General features: G+C 38.5%; 1 protein-coding gene across 1 annotated transcript; it reads left to right on the forward strand.

Annotated features, from left to right (window-relative positions):
- Positions 1–1421: 1421 nt before the first annotated feature.
- Positions 1422–22681, forward strand: LOC114469676 (sodium-dependent serotonin transporter-like). Its single transcript, XM_028457411.1, has 13 exons — positions 1422–1626; positions 2315–2449; positions 3406–3625; positions 6085–6223; positions 6506–6640; positions 8083–8186; positions 13928–14055; positions 14135–14247; positions 16803–16934; positions 18473–18572; positions 18690–18790; positions 22066–22233; positions 22324–22681. Exons 1-13 carry the CDS (start codon positions 1422–1424, stop codon positions 22402–22404), a joined length of 1761 nt encoding a protein of 586 aa, XP_028313212.1. The 3' UTR covers positions 22405–22681.
- Positions 22682–22921: the final 240 nt, after the last annotated feature.

Consider the following 22921-nt stretch of genomic DNA (forward strand, 5'->3'; position numbering starts at 1 on the left):
CCGCTCTAGAGCAGGGGTTCTCAACCTTGGGGTCAGTACTCCATTTGGGGTCACGAGACACTGGGAGGGGGTCGTCAGATGCCTTCAAGAAACAAAGAATGTTTTTTTTTAACAATTTCAGCCAATTTTTGCAACTACACCAAACTTGCCATATTTTAAACCTGTTTTCATCACTTTTTCTTGCCATATTTTTGCTCCTTTTATCGTATTTTTGCTATATTACTCCCATTTCTGCCACTTCTCCAACAAATTTCATGCCTTTCGTGCACATTTTTGACTTTCGAAACATTTTTGGCACTTACTGTATACACCCTTTCTACCACTTTTTCCACCTAATGTTGCAAATGTTGACCCAATATTGTCACCTTTAACCTCTTTTTGCCATATTTCATACTACTTTTTGACAATTTAACCATATTCACGATGTGTCATTATTTTCCAGTTTAAACTAATTGTTCTTACTAATGTACAGTGATTTTAAACGGTGTGTTTAACGTTTATTACACCTTTTTAAATCAATATTAAAAAAAATAAAAAAATAAATGAAAAAAATTGGGGTGGGGTGCAATATGGTGTCTGTGTTGCCTGTCGGGAAGGCCGGCACTGGAAACCCCTGATTTATATTACATACATTTTTTAAACGTGGTTTGTTGCTAAATGTTGCAAATCTAAATGTTATATTTAAATATATATGTTAAATCTAAAAGTTACATTTTAAATCTAAATGTTGCATTTAAATATATATATGTTAAATCTAAGTGTTAAATGTTAAATATAAATATAAATGTGATTTAAGATTTAGATTTAACATTTAGATTTAGATTTAACATTGACTTTATATTTTATGAGAAAAAAAATCACCAATTTCACAAATAATAATAATTTTAAACGTGATTTGTTACTAAATGATGCAAATTTAAATCTAAATCTAAATGTTACATTTAAATACATGTTAAATCGCAAAGCTAAATGTTTGAATATATGTTCAATCTAAATGTTAAATCTAAATCTACATGTGATATAACATTTAACATTTAGATTTAACATTTAGATTTAGATTTAACATTGAAAATATAGAGTGTTTTACGAGAAAAATAATCACAAAATTCGTTTTTTAAACGTGGTTTGTTGCAAAATGTTGCATAAAGTTTATTTTAGGATGTGCAAAATTTACAATCTGCGCCCCATAAATAAATTAATAATCTGCTTCACCTGTTGATAGCAGCGTTAAAGGCTATAGGAGGATCTCTCTCTCTCTCTCTCACACACACACACACACGCACACACACACACACACACACACACACACACACACACACACACACACACACACACACACACACACACACACACACACACACACACACACACACACACACACTGCTCAGAGTCCGATTCCCACACAGGACTCTGCAGTGGTCATGGCCGGGAAAAGCGGCTCTCCGATCCCGGCGGGTTTCAGCCCCCACAGCGCTGGGGTCCCGGTCCCGGTGCCGGTCCTCACTCAGACCGAGTCCAGGGACAAATGGAGCAAAAAGATGGATTTCCTCCTGTCGGTCATCGGCTTTGCTGTGGACTTGGGGAATGTCTGGAGGTTTCCTTACATATGTTATCAGAATGGTGGAGGTAGGTTTGATTTACTAAGTTAAAGAGCAGAGTTTTGTTACATGTTTTTTTTTACTTCTTCGTAACGTGATGTAACAATAGAAACTGTCCATGGTGCTGAAATGAAGACAAAAAGTCCTTAAAAACTGTTTAAAAGTTTAAAACAATGCTTGTTTTTATTTAGCAAAACAAAACAGTTACCAAAGCTCACAAATGTAATTATTTTTGTATTATTATTATTATTATTATTATTAGCTCAGCGTTGGAAAAACAGCTTTTTTCAAATGTCATTTAAACATCCCCAAAATGCATCTTTAAAAGCTATAATTATGCATCAATGAAATTTCAGAAGTAGAACAGAAATAGAAAGTAAAAAAAAAAAAAAAAAAAGGAGTATTGCATAAACTGCCATTTAAAATTAACAATGGGTATAATACACTTATATAAAATATTGTCATATATGAGGTTATATTATAGAGATGTTTTCAAAGAGAAACGCATGCAATAAATATGCAGTCTACATGTATTTGTATTTTATGTCATTCGCATTAGATGTACAAAACAAATATACAGTACTGTAATTCTGAGTTTTTTTAGATTCCTAAAATTCCCTATTTACTACTTCAAGTCATTTTTATGTCTTTTTAAATGTTTTTAAATGCTTTCTCAGCTCTTGGCTTAATCTACCTCTCACACATTTTCTGTGCAGGGGCTTTTCTAATCCCATACATTTTGATGGCCATTTTTGGTGGTGTGCCGCTTTTCTACATGGAGCTTGCACTGGGACAGTTTCACAGAACTGGAGCCATTTCCATATGGAAACACATCTGTCCTATTTTCAAAGGTAAGACTGCACACAGAAACGTTTTATTATTTAATTTAATTTAATTTATTCATTTATTAGGACAGCGCACAAGTACATAAAATTATTAAAAAAAAAACAGAGATGTTTGTACCAGACTGTAGCTTAAAGGCTAATTTGCATCTGTAGTCCTTGGGGGAGGGGTCAAGATGCAATATATACAGTGTAAGTTATGTACATTCTGTTAAATCTGATTAACCTGAAATCAAAACACACACTAGAGTATAAAGTGATATCTTCATTTAATGCTACAAACAATACAATGTACAGTTTGAATACATTCTCATTCATTAATTTTTTTCATCTTCACACCCGCTTGTTCTTGTTCAGGGTCATGGGAGTTAAAATGCACTTGAAATTATTTCAGTAAACAGGTGGCCCGGGGGCCACATGCAGCCCTTGGTTTAATTTTGAGCGGCTCACAAAGCTAACCACGAAATTACTCCAAAAACACACACAAAAAGGCAAACTTGTACAAAAGGACAGCAGAAATACACAAAAACTATTTCAAAAACACAAAATGATCACAAAAATACATCAATATCTCTAAAACCACATAAAATAAGGGGGAAAAACCATAAAGTGACAACGAAAATACACAAAAATCATTCCAAAAACACAAAATAACAAAAATGCATAAATAATTCTAAAAACCGAATAAAATGAGAGGGAAAAACCATAAAGTGACAACAAAATTACACAAAATGTATTTCAAAAACACAAAATGGTGACAAAAAGCTATAAAATAATTCCAAAAACACATAAAATGAGCAAAAAAAACAAAGTAACAACAAAAAATACACGAAATCACTCCAAAAGCATGAAAATAGATCAGATAATCACATTTTTGTGGCCCCTTGCTGTGATAATAGTTCTCTGCAGATGTCAACACTTCTCATTGTCGTCTTCTGCTTTAATATCTTCATGTTGTGTTTCAGGTATAGGTTATGCCATCTGTGTCATCGCCCTGTACGTGTCCTTCTACTACAACACTATTATCGCCTGGGCCCTCTTCTACTTCTACTCCAGCTTCTCCAGCATCCTCCCGTGGACAAACTGCGACAACGTGTGGAACACCCGCGACTGCACCAACTACTTTGGGATGGACAACGTCACCTGGACAAACTCCTCCCGCTCTCCAGCAGAGGAATTTTACACGTAAGTGCATGTAAGTGTGAGTAAGAGAACGTGCTGGTATAAATAGATTTACAGTAATACTGCGTTTGCACTGCAGCTGTGATGCTTGTCTATTGGAAGCCACGATGATTCATACTGTGCAGAGGTGTAAAAAGTACTGATATATCCTACTCAAGTAAAAGTACTGTTACTTGATTGAAATTGTACTCAAAGTACACAAGTACAAGTAATTCACACATAAAAAAGTCAAGTAAAAGTAAAAAGTAGCTCAATTAAAAAAATACTTAAAGTAAAAGTTACGAGTTACTTTCTAAAAAACAACTGGAACTTAATTTATTTTCCACAGAGGCCTCTGTATAAAATAAAAAGTTTGTCAAAATGTACATTTGTTTTTTTAAATTAATAGCGGTCAAAAAACATTTTAGCTCACGACATGTGACGAGAAAGCAGTTGGCGACAAATGCTCGTTTTCTGCATGAAAAATGAACAGTTTTCTGCCTGGAATAAAGTAAATACATTTTATGTGTTTTTCTTTTTAAACTTTTTGTGTAAATTAAAAAAAGTAACTAATCGTCTCGTTTTAACAACACTGTCTTGTAATCCTGGGAGCGAGTCTATAAATTTTTTGCTAAACATTAGCAGTGAATGCTTCTTACCTTTACATGTTAACAAGTTTGACGCACAAGTCCCAAACGCGACAACATCAATTTGCTTGGGTAGGCAAAGTTTACATTGCATTATGATAATGTCGCCTTTCCTATGTTTAAATGCATGTCAGAAAGATGCGGCCTGGGATGTGCATCATCATCAGCCTCTCTCCGGACTGTCTCCTATACCGTCCATGGTTCACTTCGCTTGTTGTTGTTCTTCTGACAATGCTCTGAGAAAATAACCAGCATTCCATGCTGTGCATTACTTTTGGTTGGTTGACTATGATGTGATGCATTTGATTGTTGTCTGGTCATTTCATTTTTTGTAGTTTTACAATGTCAGTTGATTGTTTTAAAACAAAAAAAATCATAATTTACTCAGTACCTAAACCAACTCTCAACATTTTAGTCAAAGTATTTTAATTTGGCATATTTAGTTGTAAAATGTCAGTGACTGCCCTCTATGGGTTGAAACCTGGCTATTACAATTTATTTTTGCTATTGGCAGAGAACAAGATCATGTTATATTTTGGGACCATCTTGCTTCACAAACAAGCGCTGTTTGCCCCGCCCCTTTTATAACAAGTTTGGTTGAACTACGGCCGGGCCCGCGGAATGAATAGCATGTACCATGTTCTCGAGAATTCAAATGACTCGGTTCCACCGGGTAAAAACAGGCTATCGACATCCCCTCATAGAATATCCATGTCAAATTACAGCCCAATTCAACGAGCATTTACAGAGGAGTTGTTGTTTGAAAAATGGGGCCCCCAGGGGACCCCTGGCGCCCCCGTAGCACATACGGAGTAATGGGCTCCATTCATATATTGGTATTTGTCAATGATTCAGTACCACGAACTGTCGCAATATTTGACTCACAAATAAATGAGAAAACGACTTTAATGGAAATTGCCGAAAAAAGTGGGGTGGGTCCCCGGGTCCCTAATCAAATTTTGCGAGGCATAATTGTAATCTACGTTGAATTTCCTTTGAATCAATATATCACACAACTATGTTCTCATAATTTTGGAAATTACCGAAAATAAGGGGTGGGCCCCCCTGGCTCCATTTCAAAAAAAGGGCTCCGAGCGTCTCATCATATTCATTCATAGAGCATTCATACCAAACTGCATTCTGATTTAACAAGAACTAACAGAAGAGTAGTCATTTAAAAAGTGGGGCCCACTGGTGCCCCGTGACACGTACGGAGTAATGGGCCTAATTTATATATTGCTATGTGCCAATGATTCGATTCTACCTACCGTCGTAATATCTGACTCGCAAATAAATGATAAATCAATTATTTTTTCTTTTGGGCTCCAATGGGTCCCAAATCAAAAATCGGGCTCTGAGTGTCAATGCATACACATCCATAGATTATACTTACCAAATTTCAATTCGATCCGTTCCCGAGTAACAGAGGAGTAGCAATTTTAACTCGTATACACAACAACAACAAGAACAAAGTGAGTGGCATTTTGAGTCCGGTCGCTCGGCTAAAAACTAGCACCTGTGAGCTCCACAATCTGTGGTGAGTAGATTGGATTGAGAGAAGAATAAATAGAGAGGTATAGTGAGTAATGAGTAGCTAGTTAACATAGCATAGATTGTTCATTGGAGATTTTATAGTATAGACTGGGCGTGTCTTAACTGCTTAAGGAGCCCCGCCCATAATCGAGGCATTTTTTGAATGAGAAGGAGAAAGAAGGGGTTTAGTTACTAAGTAAAATGACTGATTTAGAAATTCAAGTACCCTAAACTCAACTACAGTAACATGAGTACTTGTAATCCAATACTTTCACCTCTGATACTGTGTTGTACTTTGTGCAGGAGACACGTTCTTGAGATCCACAAGTCGTCGGGGCTGAGGGACGTCGGGGGCGTTCGCTGGCAGTTGATGCTCTGCCTCTTTCTCATCTTCACTATCGTATATTTTAGTCTGTGGAAGGGAGTCAAGACTTCAGGGAAGGTAACACACACACACACACACACACACACACACACACACACACACACACACACACACACACTGCTATTTCTATGAAAACGCTTATTCTCACCTTTGCTTCTCCCTTTCCTTTCCTTTCCTTTCCTTTCCTTTTCTTTCCTTTCCTTTCCTTTCCTTTCCTTTTCTTTCCTTTCCTTTCCTTTCCTTTCCTTTCCTTTCCTTTCCTTTCCTTTCCTTTCCTTTCCTTTCCTTTCCTTTCCTTTCCTTTCCTTTCCTTTTCTTTCCTTTCCTTTCCTTTCCTAGGTGGTGTGGGTAACTGCCACTCTGCCCTACATCGTGCTCTTCATTCTGTTGATACGAGGGGCCACTCTGCCAGGAGCCTGGAGAGGTGTGGTGTTTTACCTGAAACCTCAGTGGAATAAGCTGCTTGAGACCAGTGTGAGTGTCAAAAAGTGACAAACCTGAAAATAAGAAACTTTCATTCTTTGTTTGGGAAAAGAAAAATGTACTGATAACTTATTTGCATAAATCCTTTGGTAATCTAACATTTGGATTACTGTAATGCACTTTACATTGGCTGTAACTAATTCAGCCTTGCACCATTACAGTTGGTATTCCATGTCCCCATATTGGTTCCCAACCTTTTTTGGATCGTGACCCCATTTTAATATCAAGAATTTCTAGCGACCCCAAAGACATTTACTTGAAGTTTTATACATAAGGCTAACATTTACTGTCATTAGCATGAATAAGGTGCCATGAAGGTTGTCATTAAGTGTAAATTATGACACGTTTGAAGTTCTGTTGGCATTTTTTGGGTTAGGTGGAGGGATTTAGTGGGGTTAGAGGTTAGAGGTTAGGGGTTAGGGTAACGAACAACACTAAATGACAGCCTTCATGACACCTCATTCATGCTAATGACAGATGTCACGTCATAATAATGTCAGCCTTTACGTATAAAACTTCAATTAAAGAATTTGTTTTTGATTATGTTTGTTATATAGTATTACAAATACAGAGTAGCCAGGATTAGTGACAAATTGTGCCAGCTCAGATTTTTTTTTTTTTACTGCATTTTAGTTTAACTAGATTTATGTTTGACAAAGTGAACATATAGAATACAGTTATTTATTTGTTTTATTTGTAATAAAAGAAATGTAATTTACTTTCACCTCTGAGTAACGGTTGGTAGAAAACTAATTACTTTACTTCTTTTAAAACATACTTAAGTAGAAGTAAAATTACTGATATAGAAATATACCAGTATTTAAAAAAGTACAAGTACTCATAAAAGCAACTCAATTACAGTACTGTGAATACTTTCACCTCTGGTCAAATTATTAAACTAATATCACTTCCTCTTTTTTTAATGTGTGTGACAGATATTAGCATCACATTGTACAGCTTTTTAGGAAGTAAATTAAAGGTCTTCAGAGACACAAATACAATAAATAATATCAATTTAAACGGTCACATCAGGGTCTTCTGGGCTTAACTATGAACCGCTCAAGTCTAAGTGCTTTGGTTGGAGGAGAATATGGATGAGACGAAATGAGATGCATAAATAAGCTTCAGAGCAGGATAATAACATGAATAATTGGTTTAGAATCTGTGCCCATTAACAAAGCCCCCCCACTCTCTGTCTCACTCCTGCTACACCCACCGCCGCCCTCTTCTTTTTAATGTCCAGTGCACGCTCCTCTTCAGATCTCCATGCTTACAGGTGCACTGGGACTAAATGGAGGCGACCGTCATTCAGGGAAAGTCCGAATGTGACTTTGCATTTATGAGGACATGAAATCATTTGGGGGCACGGCAGAAAATAAAAAAATGAAAGACCATCTATAAATTGATTGCATTTCTCTGGCTGTGTGTTCCAGGTGTGGGTGGATGCTGCTGCTCAGATTTTCTTCTCTTTGGGACCAGGCTTTGGGGTCCTCCTGGCTCTGTCCAGCTACAACCCCTTTACTAATAACTGTTATCGGTGAGAACAGGTCCCTCAGCGTGCATGGCACTCATGCATGTGAATGGATGTTTGTGGGTTTAATGTAGGCAGCTGAGTGGAGGCAGATGGTCACAATCAAAGGATGAAACCCTTTAGACATCAGGTGACACGCTGGAGGATTAAAAACACTGTCTTATGTTGACCATGTTTCTATCATTTGTGAGTATTTATGGCTCGTTTTACTGAATAAGCTTATTTTCTGGAGTTTAATCTTCTATACATGGTGCAAAACAGAGGAGAAATACACAAGGTCCTTAGTGAGTAGAGGTGTCAGTCAGGGTTGGGGTCAGTTACATTTTTCAATTGCAATTACATCTTCAATTACCCATGTTCAATTACAAGTTCATTACAATTATTGTGACCATCATTTTTTCCCATTTACAATTAGAATTACAATGATAATTTTTCCCTGAACGTCAATTACAATTATGTTCTAAATTACAATTAATAGAATAAGCCCATAAAACGTAACTTTCCTCTTGTGTTAGCTTTCTGTTAGCATTTGTTATGATAACGGGTCAGTTTGACTCATATCTTAAATCAGCTGTAAAATACCCCAAAAAAATGTTATATTCTAATTTGCTTTGTTTTTCTTGGTGACCTTGTTAGGTTTCCTAATCAATTAAAATATTGGTATTAATATTTTTGGTGCGGGCGTCTGAGCCTTTTTTCTTTGAAAAATAATAAAATGATCCTCAAGAGAAGTGACAGATAATGGGAAACTTCATCTGAAATATATTTTAATAACTACATGTGTGTAAGTCATAGAACTGTAGCCTGATTCCCCAGGTTTGCATTTAATTACATTTTTATAGAATTTCCATGCCAATTACAATTACATACTCAAGTATCTGAACCCAATGACAATTCAATTACAATTACAACAGCAATAATTTTTTTTTTCTGCATTTATAGTTTTGTCATATTTGTAATTAATTACCAATTAGTCAACTACAATTATAATTGACTAACCCTAGCGTCAGGATAAACTAAACCAACAATTTTGCCTTGAACCCCGATATTGGGTGCCCATTTCAATCATATTTTACAGAGGAAAAAAAAAAAAACATACATATTCTTATTCTTTTATTTAAATTCTCAATATTTTTATACTTATATTTATACTTATATTTTTACCTGTATGTTATTCTTCTTATAACTGTCTTACAAACCAGTTGAACTGTTTGAACTCATAAACCAAAATAAAATGAACATTTCCTCATTTATCACCAACGTATAAAAATTAAAAAAAATCTAAGAAAAGTTTTTAAAACATAAATACAGTGAAAAAATAGAGGTGACTTTCTTTTTTTGAAGTTCCTGGCTTGGAATTAACATACATATTTTTCTTAAGGAATAGTGTGTGTGTGTGTGTGTGTGTGTGTCTGTGTGTGTGTGTGTGTGTGTGTGTGTGTGTGATATATAATTGGCTTTATTCGGATGTGTGTGTGTGTAATATATCATTGGCTTTATTCGGATTGAACAGGTTCGGGCCGTGTTCTGCTGGGATCAGGCCGAGTCTATTATTTAACTATTATTATTATTATTATTATTATTATTATTATTATTATTATTATTACTTTTCTTGTTTTTTATCATTTTGCTACAAATTAATGCAACAGAATTTCAGTTATAAATTAGGAACTTTGATTTCCTTAGTATATATAATATATAAGTACGCTTTCTTTAACATTAGCATGTCTACATTTTCTGGCAGCAGTTGAGACCTTTGGGCATTGAGTATATCTCCTGCAGTTGGAAAGACACGCTAGGGCAGGGGTCTGCAACCTGCGGCTCTGGAGCCTCATGTGGCTCTTTGACTCTTTTGCAATGGCTCCCTAGTCCCTGTCATTTAAAATAAAATATTAAAATTATGAATTGTTATTTCTTACAGAGGGTATAGACAATTAATTACATTAACTTCAAATAAAATAATGATAAAACCATTTGTTAACCTTAAAATAAATCACATTGTGAAATAACTGCCATCTTCCTACTTTACCTCCTATCACCTTTCCTTGCACCTGTGGCTAACTACACGTTTTAAATCCCTGGTAAGATAACTATACTAACAAAAACACTATTCTGGAAGAAAATAGAGATTTCATTTGTGTGGGGAAAGATTTGTTTAACTGCCAGCATGACGGCTTAATATGTTGCAAGAAATTAGAAATTAGCATGTGTTGACCGACATGATCATGTGTTATTAAATTCAAGTTATTGTTGTAGCCCTTCAAATACATTAACCCAAAATTATTTTGTTTACATAGCATTATTCAATATAATGTTAACTGTATATAATTTTACGCACACTATTGTCTACATTGAAAAAGGACTTTATTCCAGGCGAGAGTAGACAAAATGGCTCCTTTAAGAGTAAAGGTTGTAGACCACTGCGCTAGACATACATCATATTATGTAAAATCAAATCAAATTAATTTTTATTTATAAAAAGCGCTTTTTTCTTCATACAAAGACTGCAGCTCAGTGTTTTTACAAATAAGCACAATAACATATGGCACATGTGTATATATATATATGTAGAAATATCACTCCATCGATGTACTATTAACAATAGATCTTGTGACATTTTGATATCACAACTCACAATATATCATCGCACAAGATAATCAATTCAACATTTTAAAATGTTAATAAAGTTCTGGGGAAAACATTACAGATGCCATTGAATACTTTTGTAAATAACAAGTTAGTGCATTTGTTACCTGGTATAGGATAGTAAACAGAACACTGTCGAGTCCTAGTGAAAAAGCTTGAGCTTTAAATCAGAGCTAAGTTCACAACACTATGGAAAGTCTGGCCAAGTCAGCATTTTGGTTTCTGGATTTTTCAGCCTTTTTGGAAATGATAAGAACTGTGTATTTACAGATAGGGCCTGTGCTACAAATCTGGATAAGGGATATATCTCCGTTAGCGGGAGTCACCTAACCAAACATTCTCTGTCATAGAGCCTCTGTCCTACGAAGCGGGATATCAACACGTTCACTTAAGACAGGGCCAGAATAGGGGGCCACATCCCGGCGGGGCGGTCTGGCTTGGCCTCTGGAGGTGGCCCTGGCTTTAAAGAACTGAAGCTCGTGGCGCATGCGGCATCAGCAAAGGGCGATCTGGGGCGCCGGGGGGGCTAGGTTGGGGTGCCTGGGGGTCGGCGGTGGGACTCCCGGCGGCCCCCTGGTGCCTTATGCGGCTTCGGGTGTGGTCGTCCGCCCTGGGCGGGCTGCTCCTGGTGCTGCATCCATTCCGGGTCCTCCTGGCATGGGGTCGGGTCCCTGCTGGCTCTGGGCTCGCCGGCGGGTGCCCGCCGGCTGCCCGTTCGGCGTGGCTCTGGTCGTCTGCTGGGCGTGGGCTTCGGCTCCTCCGCTGGGGTCTCGGGCGGGGAGTTCTCTGGGCCCTCCCCTCGGGGGGCTGGGCGCGGGGGTGTGGGTGGTGGTGGGGGGGTGGGGGTCTGGGGGGCCTGGGGGTTGGGGGTTGGGATCGGTGGCGTGGTGCGCTGGGTCCTTGGCTCCTTGGGGCCTTCTCGGGTGTGTATGGGGGGGCAATGGCTGCCTCTCGGCTTGGGATCTTGGGGGCGTTCGGGGGGCTGCTTGGCCGTGGGGTGGTCGCCGGGGGCCCCTAGATTTCCCGCTCTTTCTGCTGGCCCGACTGCTTCTTCGGGCCCAGGGGCGGCTCATGGGTTTTGCAGTAGCGGTTCTTGGAATTACATTTGTCATGAACGCACTGGCCTCGGGCTGTGGGATAACACTCATACTGGGCTCAACCATAGACACGTTGTTCCCAAATACCTGTTTTATGGAATTTCCACTCACTTCCTCCTCTGCTCACAGCCACCACCATTATTCCTAAGCCGCACACTGGTCACCAAACTGGCTTGATAACACAACAATAAGCACAATATACACTACCACAATTTCACATCGCATCACTTGAAACTTATTGACTATTCCCCACCCATTCGTTTTCCTATCTTGTATACCTCCTCCCTGTTAACTCCCCCCCACACCCCCCTCACCCTGGTGTAGCACTGCCCTCTCTTTTTTACATCCTCCCTTTAATAAAGTATTTACCCTTCCCTAGGGAGGGCTGGTGATGGTCACAATTATGCAATGAAATAAATTCATTTATTTAATTGCAATAATAAAATATGCATTGCTGTTAAAAGATTGCACTTCTTGTAGTGTTAACCTTCAACAGCATGTGCAGACAAGGTGAAAAAAAAAAAAAAAAAAAAAAAAAAAAAAAGACAGGGGATTTCTAACCTTGCCTGCAAGATGGAATCTGGTGTTCACAAACACCAGATTCCATCTTGTGCTGTTCGCGCCTTTGCCTTTTGAACGCGAACCGAACCGGTTCGAACCAATCATGAGGCAGTGTTGTGGTTTAGGGCGGGATATCCGGGTGTGACGAAGGCAGAAGCGCTGAAGCAAAACTGGTGCATGCACAGTTGCGGGGAGAGGAACTAGCTGGGCTACCGCTATTAGCATAGCTCTGAATCAAAATAGAAAAATGTTGACACAGGAGGATGAACGTGTGGAGGCTGCTATAAACTCAGTTTTAGAAGAATCTAGCTTTTCCTTTTTGAAAGAGAAACAGCGAGAGGCGGTAAAAGCGGCAAAGCGGAGTCTTGTTGTTGTAGCTGCGTCTCTGTGGTGCATGCTGATGACAACATTGTCATTTGTTACTGTGTGATTGGCTAAAACAAATCATGGTGGACAGGCGCTTCGCCCAATCAGCTTCAGTTCATGTCCCTCACTGGTTCCGAAAGGATTCGCCAGACAGACCCAGATCGATGTGGAGAACTGGAGTTAGAGGGAGGGCTACACATCAATCTGGCTCTGGCCATATTTCAGCCTGGCTACGTATGCGGGGGAGATTGCAGCGTCAGACCAATCACAGACTAAGATCCCATGCAAACTGATGTCACAATTGAGGAATAATTCTTTCTAAATAGATCGATAATTTAGATCAAAAACATCACTGTTGCTGTAGTAAAAGCAGGAAGGAAAGAATGCAGGAATTGACAAGTGTTAATGGTTAAATTAGTGAGATTATACAATATTCATCAGAGAAAACTGACTCTGATGACTGAGGCTCATGAATGAATGAATGAATTCATTAATTCATCGGTCTGAAAGAGTCCGACGCACGCAGGCTTCATCAGCTGACTAATGTAGGTCAGTCATATGTTTTCAATGATCCTCCTTTTATTGGACTGGTTGTTTTCTGAGAGAGCTGATTGGTCAGGTTGGGGGTCTTTCATACTCACTCAGATCTTATCCACTTCATAACATGGTCCCGGCCAGATTAGGTGTTCAGTTACCATGGTGATTTATCCCCATAAGAAGTTAACCAGTGTTGTAATACAGGACACACGGAATAAATCCCAGACGTTAGCACGATAAGAGTATCTGGATTTGTAGTACAGGACCTTCAAGACCCAGTGCCAAATCTAGAACATTTTACACTATTACTCTGCATCAATGAGCTGCAGAACTGTTCACCATATGCAATGAGCGTCTGACAGTTAGCCGTACACTACTAAATCCCTTTTATCTCCACGGTTGAATAACATAGTAGAATATAAAGGTAATTAATTCATCAATGATTAAGCTTCTAACTAACAGTCAGTAAAAAACACCTCTGATTGCAGACTTTTGTTTACATTGTAAAGGTGCTTGAATGGTGTTCATTTCTTTTACCAGGGATGCAATTGTGACCAGTTTGGTGAACTGTTTGACCAGCTTCGTGTCTGGGTTTGTAATCTTCACGGTGCTGGGCTACATGGCAGAGATGAGGAAGGTGGAGGTTGAAGACGTGGCCAGAGATAAAGGTGAGCCACTCCAGGGAAACAAATCAATCATTCTTCTGAATCATTAATTGAAATAATGAGTTTTTTTATTACTTCAAAGGACCAAGTTTACTCTTCATCACTTACCCAGAAGCCATTGCGAACATGATGGGCTCGACTTTCTTTGCCATCATCTTCTTTGTGATGATGATCACACTCGGACTGGACAGTACAGTATGAGCTTTTACCTTTGGATACTATTTGCTATTGACAAAAAGTCACTTTTCAATGAATTCAAACTTTTGTAAATATAGTACATATAAGATGTTGTATAAAAATATCTGAACTGGCACATTTTGTCACTAATCTTGGCTATTCTGCATCTTTCACACAGTTTAACAAACATGATGAAAAACTAATTCTAGAAAAACTAAAATGTCTTTGGGGTCGTTCAGAACGCTGCAGCTCAGGTCTGAACCAGAACAAGGAGGTCAGAACAATTAGTCCAGTTTTAAAGTCTTTACACTGGTTCCCAGTCAGCATCAGAATAGACTTTAAAGTTCTGCTGCAGGTGTATAAATCTGTGAATGGGTTTGGTCCAGAATACATCTGTGAGATGCTAGTCAGGTATGAACCCAGCAGGTCTCTCAGATCTATGGACACAGGTCAGATAGTGGAGCCCAGAGCTCACAGTAAACATGATGCTGTGTTTAGTTGTTATGCTGCAAAGAAGTAGAACTTAGCATCACATGGGAACATTTTTAAATCAAAGTTAAAAACACTCTTTTTCTGTATACTGCATATGATTCAGAGGGAGATTTTCGGTCATGTTGTTGATGGAATGTGTTTGTTGATGATTTGAAATGTTTTTGCGGCTAATTTTAATGTTCTTATTGATTTTTATGGCGTTAAAGGTTTTCTATTGCACTTTTTGATCATATAAAGCACATTGCGTTGCGTTGTGTATGAAATGCGCTATACAAATATATTTGCCTTGCCTCTCAAAATGGGGTCACGATCACAAAAAGGCTGGGAACCATTGATTTAAACCAATAAATCAAAGATGTAAAATGTTGAATTTACCGCTTGAAACTTGCTTAGAAGTGTATTTACTTCATTCTCATCTGATTCATATAGCACCTTTCTTACAAATTCAATCGTAATCCAAAGTGCTTCACAGAATTTTGCTAACGTGATTGACAAAAGTTAAAAATAATAATAATAATAATAATAAAAAAAAGGTATAGAGACTAATGCACACAGAAGTAATTTAATAAAATAATGGAAACGATGACAAATAAGAAAGTGTCAGAGATTAAAAGAAAGCAGAGAAAGGAGGAATTTATAAAATATAAAACATTAAAATTAGCATAAAAACAGTAACAGTTAAAAACAACAATAATAAAATATTTTACATACCGAATCATTTAAAGAATACAATTATAAAGTTATAAGCAGAATTTTGAATGACCTGGAGTTGATTGATTGTATTTTTTGGCATACCAGTCTGTTAGTGATAAAAGTATACAAAATCAGTCAAAGCCATCCCAAGGTTTTGTGCTTCCTGACATGGGTTTAGTTCTATTTTGTGAAGTTCGGGGTCAGTTTCTCTCGCTGAGCTTTGGTTCCAATAATTTAGAGTTCTGTTTTGTTTTTTAATTCTTGTGTTTCCCCTTAAATGCGACCAAAGTCACATCCCAACACAATTATGGTGCTTTCAGAGACTGAACGTTGTGGCAAAACAATGGTGGATGTTTATTTTGGGGTTTAAGTGGAAAAATCCGAATTCAGACAAAATTGAGTGTCTGGCAGATTGAGAACGAGAACAAACAAGAACCAAAGTAGTGTCAAGCCAATCAGTGTCCTCCTCGTTTGGAGAAGAAACACAAGAAATCACAATCATGAAAAAAGAAAATAAACACTTCTATGCATTCGTCTATGGTAGGTGTTCTCAAACTTGGGGTCAGTACCCTATTTGGGGTTGCGAGACACTGGGAGGGGGTCATCAAATGACTTCAAGAAACCAAAAATAATTTTAACAATTTGAGCCCATTTTTGCTTATTTTTACCCTTGTTCTACAACTACACCAAACTTGCCATATTTTAACCTATTTTCATCACTTTTTCTTGCCATATTTTAACCTATTTTCATCACTTTTTCTTGCCATATTTTTGCTCCTATTAATGTATTTTTGCTACATTACTCTCATTTCTGCCACTTCTCCATCAAATTTAAATGGTTTTTCTGCACATTCTTTCCATTTCAAGACATTTCCAGCACTTATAAACCCTTCCCACCACCTTTCCCACCTAATGTTGCATATGTTGACCCATTATTGTCACTTTTAACCTCTTTTCACCATAGTTCAGGGGTATTTTTGCCAATTTAACCACATTCACGACTTGTCATGCTCATAATTTCCCAGTTTAAAGTCATTTTTCCTACTTTTTCCTGCCACTTTTAAGTCAATATTGACACTTTGAACCCTTTTTACCACTTTTTCTTTCTGTTTTTGGCCTGTTTTTAACCAATTTTATTTCTGCGCAAATAATAATAAACTTCCTGGGTAACAGTGAATTTTATTCAGATGAATAAATAAATGTTGTTACAGATTAATAGAACAATGGACCATCATTTTTATGGATGGGTCCCAAAAGACTCTCCCCTTTATTGATGTATGAAGCTTACACGACACTTGATCTGATAAAAAATGGATCCCCAACTTTGAAACCCACACAACATGTTTGATAAAACACAACTTTAAAAACGTTGCCTTTGTGTGTTTCAGTTTGGAGGCCTGGAGGCGATCATCACTGCTGTGTTGGATGAATACCCTGATCATTTCTCTCAGCGGAGGGAACTCTTTGTTCTCTGCTTAGTGGTTGTTTGTTTCTTGGGTTCTCTCAGCACTCTCACAAACGTACGTTTCACAAACCACACAACGTCCAAATCCAAACACTTCAAACTTTATTATTACCTGTGTAAGCCCGTGTGGAATCAAAACGCCATTATTATCCCCCACCACAAAGTGTGGAAGTGGGATATAGGTATGAGCCCCGTCAGTCCATTCGTTCGTGCGTCCACCCGTCCGAGTGAAAGAGGATAAAATAACCAAATTCAGTGTGTGGCTTCAGGGTATCAATACCTTGATGGAGTTCGAAAATGAGAAGTGCACAAATATATTTTCCAGAGTTATTGCCCTTGTGCCGTTTTTTTTTCTACTCTGTTCGAGGTATCTTCAAAGGGGGCAGTTTTTCTTAGAAACAGTTTAAGATAGTTTGTATTTTAGTGATAATATTTTGTTATGTATATCTAAGTTCTTAGATTTAGGATATTTAGGAAAAGGTTGTGAGATAGAATGAGAACTAATCTGGTGGGGGATGTTGATGACTATGTCTTCTTGGTCTTCTTGGCACACTTGCTTTATATGAAATGGACATGGCAGTTGTTTAAATCGAACTTCAGTCCATCTGTGGATTGATGTAATGAACTGACTCCATGATGGTAAGGTTACTGCTCCACGAGGACTGTTTTACTTAGTTCTCAATCACATTAGCAGTCTGTTTTAGCTCTTTGGAGAAAATTATGGACCATTAGCACCACTTTAAAGGAGCATAAGGCAGGATTTGTGAAATAAAACATGTTTCCCTATTGCCTTGAACAGACTATGTGATGCATTTTCTGCGTAGTTCTACAGACGTGATACCAAATGACTCCGATGGGCGTTCCCGAGGGCTTGGATTTTAGTTTTGAACACATTCTGAAGTACAGTAAGGCTTGATGATTTATTATCTGCTGCCCTTAGTCTCCTTGGCGTCCCACTTTACCCACTGTTTTCTTTGAAATCTTTCTCCTGGAGGCCCCTCGCTGAGGCAGAATAACTCCCTTGTGTTTTGTTCTAACACTAAAGACCCTGCATGTCCATGTGCAACAACAGGAAATGGCTCACATCTAAAATTTCAGAAACTTTGTATTATTATCTTAAGAGTCTGAATGACATCAAATGTCTTTCTTTTTAAACAGGTGAGTTTTCCTCGTCCCTACTGTTGCTGAGTGTTTTTCTCTGTTTGACTAACATCACTTAATCAAGCCTTTTCTAACATTCCACACCACAAAATTAGTCATAAAAATATGTATGATTTGCGCTGATATCGTATCGGTATTGACCAACATGCATAGCTGTAATATCTGCATCGTATCGGAAGTGAAAAAGTTCAATCGGATACCCCAAGTTTTAAGTCTGACAGAGATTGCTCATTTTTGAAAATTTTCATTTTCATTTATATTTTATAATTTATTATTGGTTTTTTTTATAATTTTTTTCATACCTGTGTAAGAAGTTTTACTGTATTTGTGGCAGTAATCATCTATGTACTTATATGCATTTACTTGTCAACAAAAAATAACAGATATATGATGATAGATATATAAATGAAGCCATTTAAATGTCCCTGGCAGGGTGGTGCATATGTGGTGAAGTTGCTGGAGGAGTTTGGAGTGGGATCCTCCATCATTGCAGTGGGTTTCCTGGAGGCGATCGCCGTATCCTGGTTTTATGGTAAATAATAAATGAATGTGTATCTGCTTTATTAGCTCTATTAGTCACTTACACAACTATACGTACAATGGAGGCATGACCACAGACATATCTGACATATTGTTTGCTTCTTTAAAGGTATCACCAGATTCAGTAATGATGTTCAGGCGATGCTGGGAAAAGCCCCGGGATTGTTCTGGAAAGTGTGCTGGGTCGCCATCAGTCCTGCATTTTTAGCGGTAAGATTATAAGATACAAAACTGCTAGTTTAAGTAGAAAACCAATGAACTTTTAGGCTTTAACTTACAATGTATATTTTTAATTTAAAGTTGTTTAGATACAGAAAACCACATACAGATTCAATTAATACAAGTGGTTTAGAGCAATGTTTCTCCCCATCTTTTCATCCCGCAACCCCCAAAATAAAGAGTCCACAACCCAGGGACACCCATTGGTTGAACACAGACATGAACATTGAAGAACAGTCATGTGGAGACAGGACCCTCTATAAGGGGGAATAAAGGGGAGAGATTTTTGGGGTCCATCCATAAAGTCAGCAAAATGATGGTCCATTGGTCTATGAATCTGTGATTTTTATTTATTCATCTGAATAAATAATATCCACTGTTATCCAGGAAGTTTACTATTATTTGGGCCATAGTATATAGTCCTCTTAAAATCAGAATCAGAATCAGAATCAGCTTTATTGACCAGGTACAGTTTAGAACAATACGAGGAATTTGACTAGGTAGTTGCAGTGAAAGGAGACACATCAACACACCGGAGCAGCCATTTGCGGCGCCCACAATTTAGGTGAAGAAGGGATCAACAACAGGAGGAGAGGAGGGGTGAGGGGAAAAAAACTGCCAGTTTGAAACTGATTTCCTTAAACAGAGAAAGCAGTGTGAAACCAGGAAAAAAACCGCCTCTGCAAACATAAATGTAAGCATGACACAGTCAAACAACTCGAGACAAGGCATGTAGGAAGGGTTGGGTGGGAGGTTGGCTGGGGGAGGGGGTCAGGTGGGAAGAACAGCAGGATTCCAGCCATTTGGGGACATGGGCGTGCTGCCAATGGGCGCTGCAACCACGCCTCCATGCAGCTGCAGATGGGAGGTGGGGAAAGATGGCCGACGAGGCATTTGAATTTGAAGACCTGTAGCTGCGTTACTGACAACCAGATGACGTGTGGAAAAGTTCAGCATCAACAGTTCCAGGTGGGAATGTAGGGAAGGAGCGGGGGGAGGGAGTGGGGGGTAAGAGCCGCCGTCTGCAGAAACTTCCTGGTGATAAGAGTTGAGACAACCTTGGCTTTAGCCTTGGCTGGCTGGGGAGCCGAAAGGGAGATAAGCAATGTGATTTGATACAGGCTATGTCAATTTCAATAGCCTTCTGTCCTGGGTCTCTCTGCTGTAATCCAATGAATGGCCTAGTTTCCACTTCCAAGCCGGGTCTCAAACTTCTCCCAGTTGTTATCCATAACGCGTAGACGATCCAAAAGCACTTGCTTTTGATATCGATCAACACATGAGTCTGAGTGTTCAGAGCCCTGCTACATCCTTCAGAAATCACTGGCAGCTTTTCCAAAACAGTCGCCAGCGTAGTACGGACTTTTCGATAGATGAGGAAGCCACCAGCTCCGATCAGCAGCATGCCTACTATCATTATTCTAATCATGTAGATGTCCTCCACGTCTTCCACGGAAAGGATGGACAGACACACAACTCGCCACTTGTTCCAAGGGTCAAGGGTGTATCCAGCCGCAAACGTCCCGCTTGGACATGCGGGTTCACCACCCCCGGTTCTTTTTGTCGAAAAAATCTGATCGATAGCACTGAGAGACCAACTAATTAATTCCATTATTCCGGTTTTGGATGAGTTACAGAGAGAGGCTCTTGTTAGGCTTCACAAGACCAGACAAAGCAGCAGCTGGGAGAGAGATAAGAAGGAAGGAGGGAGAAACAGAGAGTGCGACTGTCCTCGTTGAGAGAAGCAAGAAGAAAGTGTAAATTATTGTTTTAATCAGAAATAAAATGGGTTAAAAGTGACCAAAAATGGTGGAAAGGGTGGTGATTTGTGGTATTTATCTGAATAATATCCACTGTTATCCAGTTTATTATTATTTGGGCCCTGGTGTATAGTCATCTTAAAGATGTATATCCTTGTTTTAATTAGATCATTAAAAATTGGTGGAAAAGGTGGTGAAATGGGATTTTTTAAAAACATTTATTTATTTATCTGAATAATATCCACTGTTATCCGGTTTATTATTATTTGGGCCCTAGTGTATGGTCATCTTAAAGATGTATATCCTTGTTTTAATTAGATGATTAAAAATTGGTGGAAAAGGTGGTGAAATGGGATTTTAAAAACCACAGAAATTGGTTGAAAGTTGCAAATTGTGGTCATGGATTTTAAAAATGTAGGGAAAAATTTGTTTAAATTGGCAAATAATGACAATTACAAATGTGAATGTGGTTACATTGGCAAAAAAATAAGCAGGAATTATGGTGAAAAAAAGTGACAGTAATAATGTCACATATGGGGGTGTGGATGAGAGAGAATCAGGCAGTTTTCATAATGATTGTCCATGTTTTAATTAAACCAAAAACCAAAAGGACACAAAGAGGCACAAGGGTCACAGAGAGCAGGAGACTAAAACACAGTCGCAAACATTGACATTCACAATGACTCAGCTATCATTCAGTGTCTAAACACTCCCTCACGCTAAATAGTGAGGGAGACTTGATTGGGAACGGGCCACACCTGAGTGGAAACATGAGGCAGCTAGTTCCTCACAACCCAAACACACTGACATCACTGGGAGGAGGAGACCCCAGTAGGAATACCTGGAAACATAAACACAAGAGTTAACACCAGGGGGCTTTGCTACTAAACTAGATGACCTCTTATTGCGCTAACTTCCAGGATTTAATCAGTGTGTGCTGCACTACGAAGTTCTATGACGTCTTAGGGAGCTAAATTATATTACCCCAACTCCGCTCTCCCCCATTTCTTCCACTTTTAAGCCAATATTGACACTTTGAACCCTTTTTACCACTTTTTGGCCACTCTACTTTAATAAAACCACTTTTCCCAACATTTTTGATCACTTTTAACCCATTTTATTTCTGATTAAAACAAGGATTTCCATCTTGAAGATGACTCTATGGCAAAAAAATTATAACAAACTTCCTGGATAACAGTAGATATTATTCAAATGTGGTTATCACAGATTCATAGGATAATAGACCACCATGTTGCTGACTTTATGGATGGACCCCAAAAATCTCTCCTCTTTATTCCCCCTTATAGATGACCCTGTCTCCACATGACTGTTCTTCAATGTTCATGTCTGTGTTCAACCACCTTTAGATACATTGGGGGTCCCCGGTCTCTGGAACCTTTATTTTGGGGGTCGCGGGCTGAAAAAGTTGAGAACCACTGCTGTAGATAATATCAGTGAGAGGTAAATGTTGAATATGAAAATGTTGTGTATGTGAACTGTGCTCAGTACATCATAGTGAGCTCGCTGCTCAAAGTGCCGCTGCTACAACTCTTTGACTACAAATATCCCGACTGGAGCATCACAGTGGGATACTTCATTGGATTCTCATCCTTCATGTGGATCCCCATCTACATGGTTTACAAGCTGGTGTGGACTCCTGGGTCTCTGAAACAGGTCTGTGGATGAAGACACATGAAATGATAGAAACATGTTGAGCTTCTGCACATCTCACCCCTTCCCTCTCTCTCTCTCTCTCCCTCACAGAGACTGGCAGTGTGTCTGAGACCAGAGAGAACTCTGCCAGATATTCACACTGACAACCTCAACATGGCTACTGTACCTTAGCATGAAAAGCCTTCCGGATACTTGCGGTTATTCATAAAACAAGACAATGAGTTATTTTCTGAGTGACTTCCAGGGGTGGACTGGGACAAAAATTCAGCCCTGGTATTTTAAGTCCAAACCACTACATTTATAGTGGACACCATGTAGAAGCTGTTATTAAGTCAGTAATACTCAACATGTGGCTCTTCATGTCTTCATTTGAATTATAATCCCCCCAGAAAACCATAAAAGGGGGACACTTTTTTAACCCCTTTTTACCTCTTTCCTTTGTCTCATTTTTGCCCCTTTTTTGCCAGTAAATATCCTTTTTTTTCCAATTTGTTTATTTTTGCAAGTTTTTTTGATACTTTTGTCCATTCTTTAATTTTCTTGGCCATTTATTCATCCAAAAAAGCAACATTTTGCCCAATAAATGCCACTTGTTTCATTTTTTCTTTTTCTTCCACATTTCTGCCCTTTTCCACTATTGTTCACCACATTTTGCCCAGTTAAGCTACCCTTTGCCATTACATACCAC

The sequence above is a fragment of the Gouania willdenowi genome, chromosome 9 (assembly GCF_900634775.1).
Source record: "Gouania willdenowi chromosome 9, fGouWil2.1, whole genome shotgun sequence".
NCBI classification, from domain to species: Eukaryota; Metazoa; Chordata; class Actinopteri; order Blenniiformes; family Gobiesocidae; genus Gouania; species Gouania willdenowi.

Excerpts from the sequence above, each read along its gene's own strand:
- LOC114469676 (XM_028457411.1), top strand. The coding sequence starts at position 1,422 with ATGGCCGGGAAAAGCGGCTCTCCGATCCCGGCGGGTTTCAGCCCCCAC. Across the intron at positions 8,187-13,927 it reads TTTACTAATAACTGTTATCG|GGATGCAATTGTGACCAGTT; the intron begins GTGAGAACAGGT and ends TTCTTTTACCAG. Across the intron at positions 22,234-22,323 it reads CTCCTGGGTCTCTGAAACAG|AGACTGGCAGTGTGTCTGAG; the intron begins GTCTGTGGATGA and ends TCTCCCTCACAG.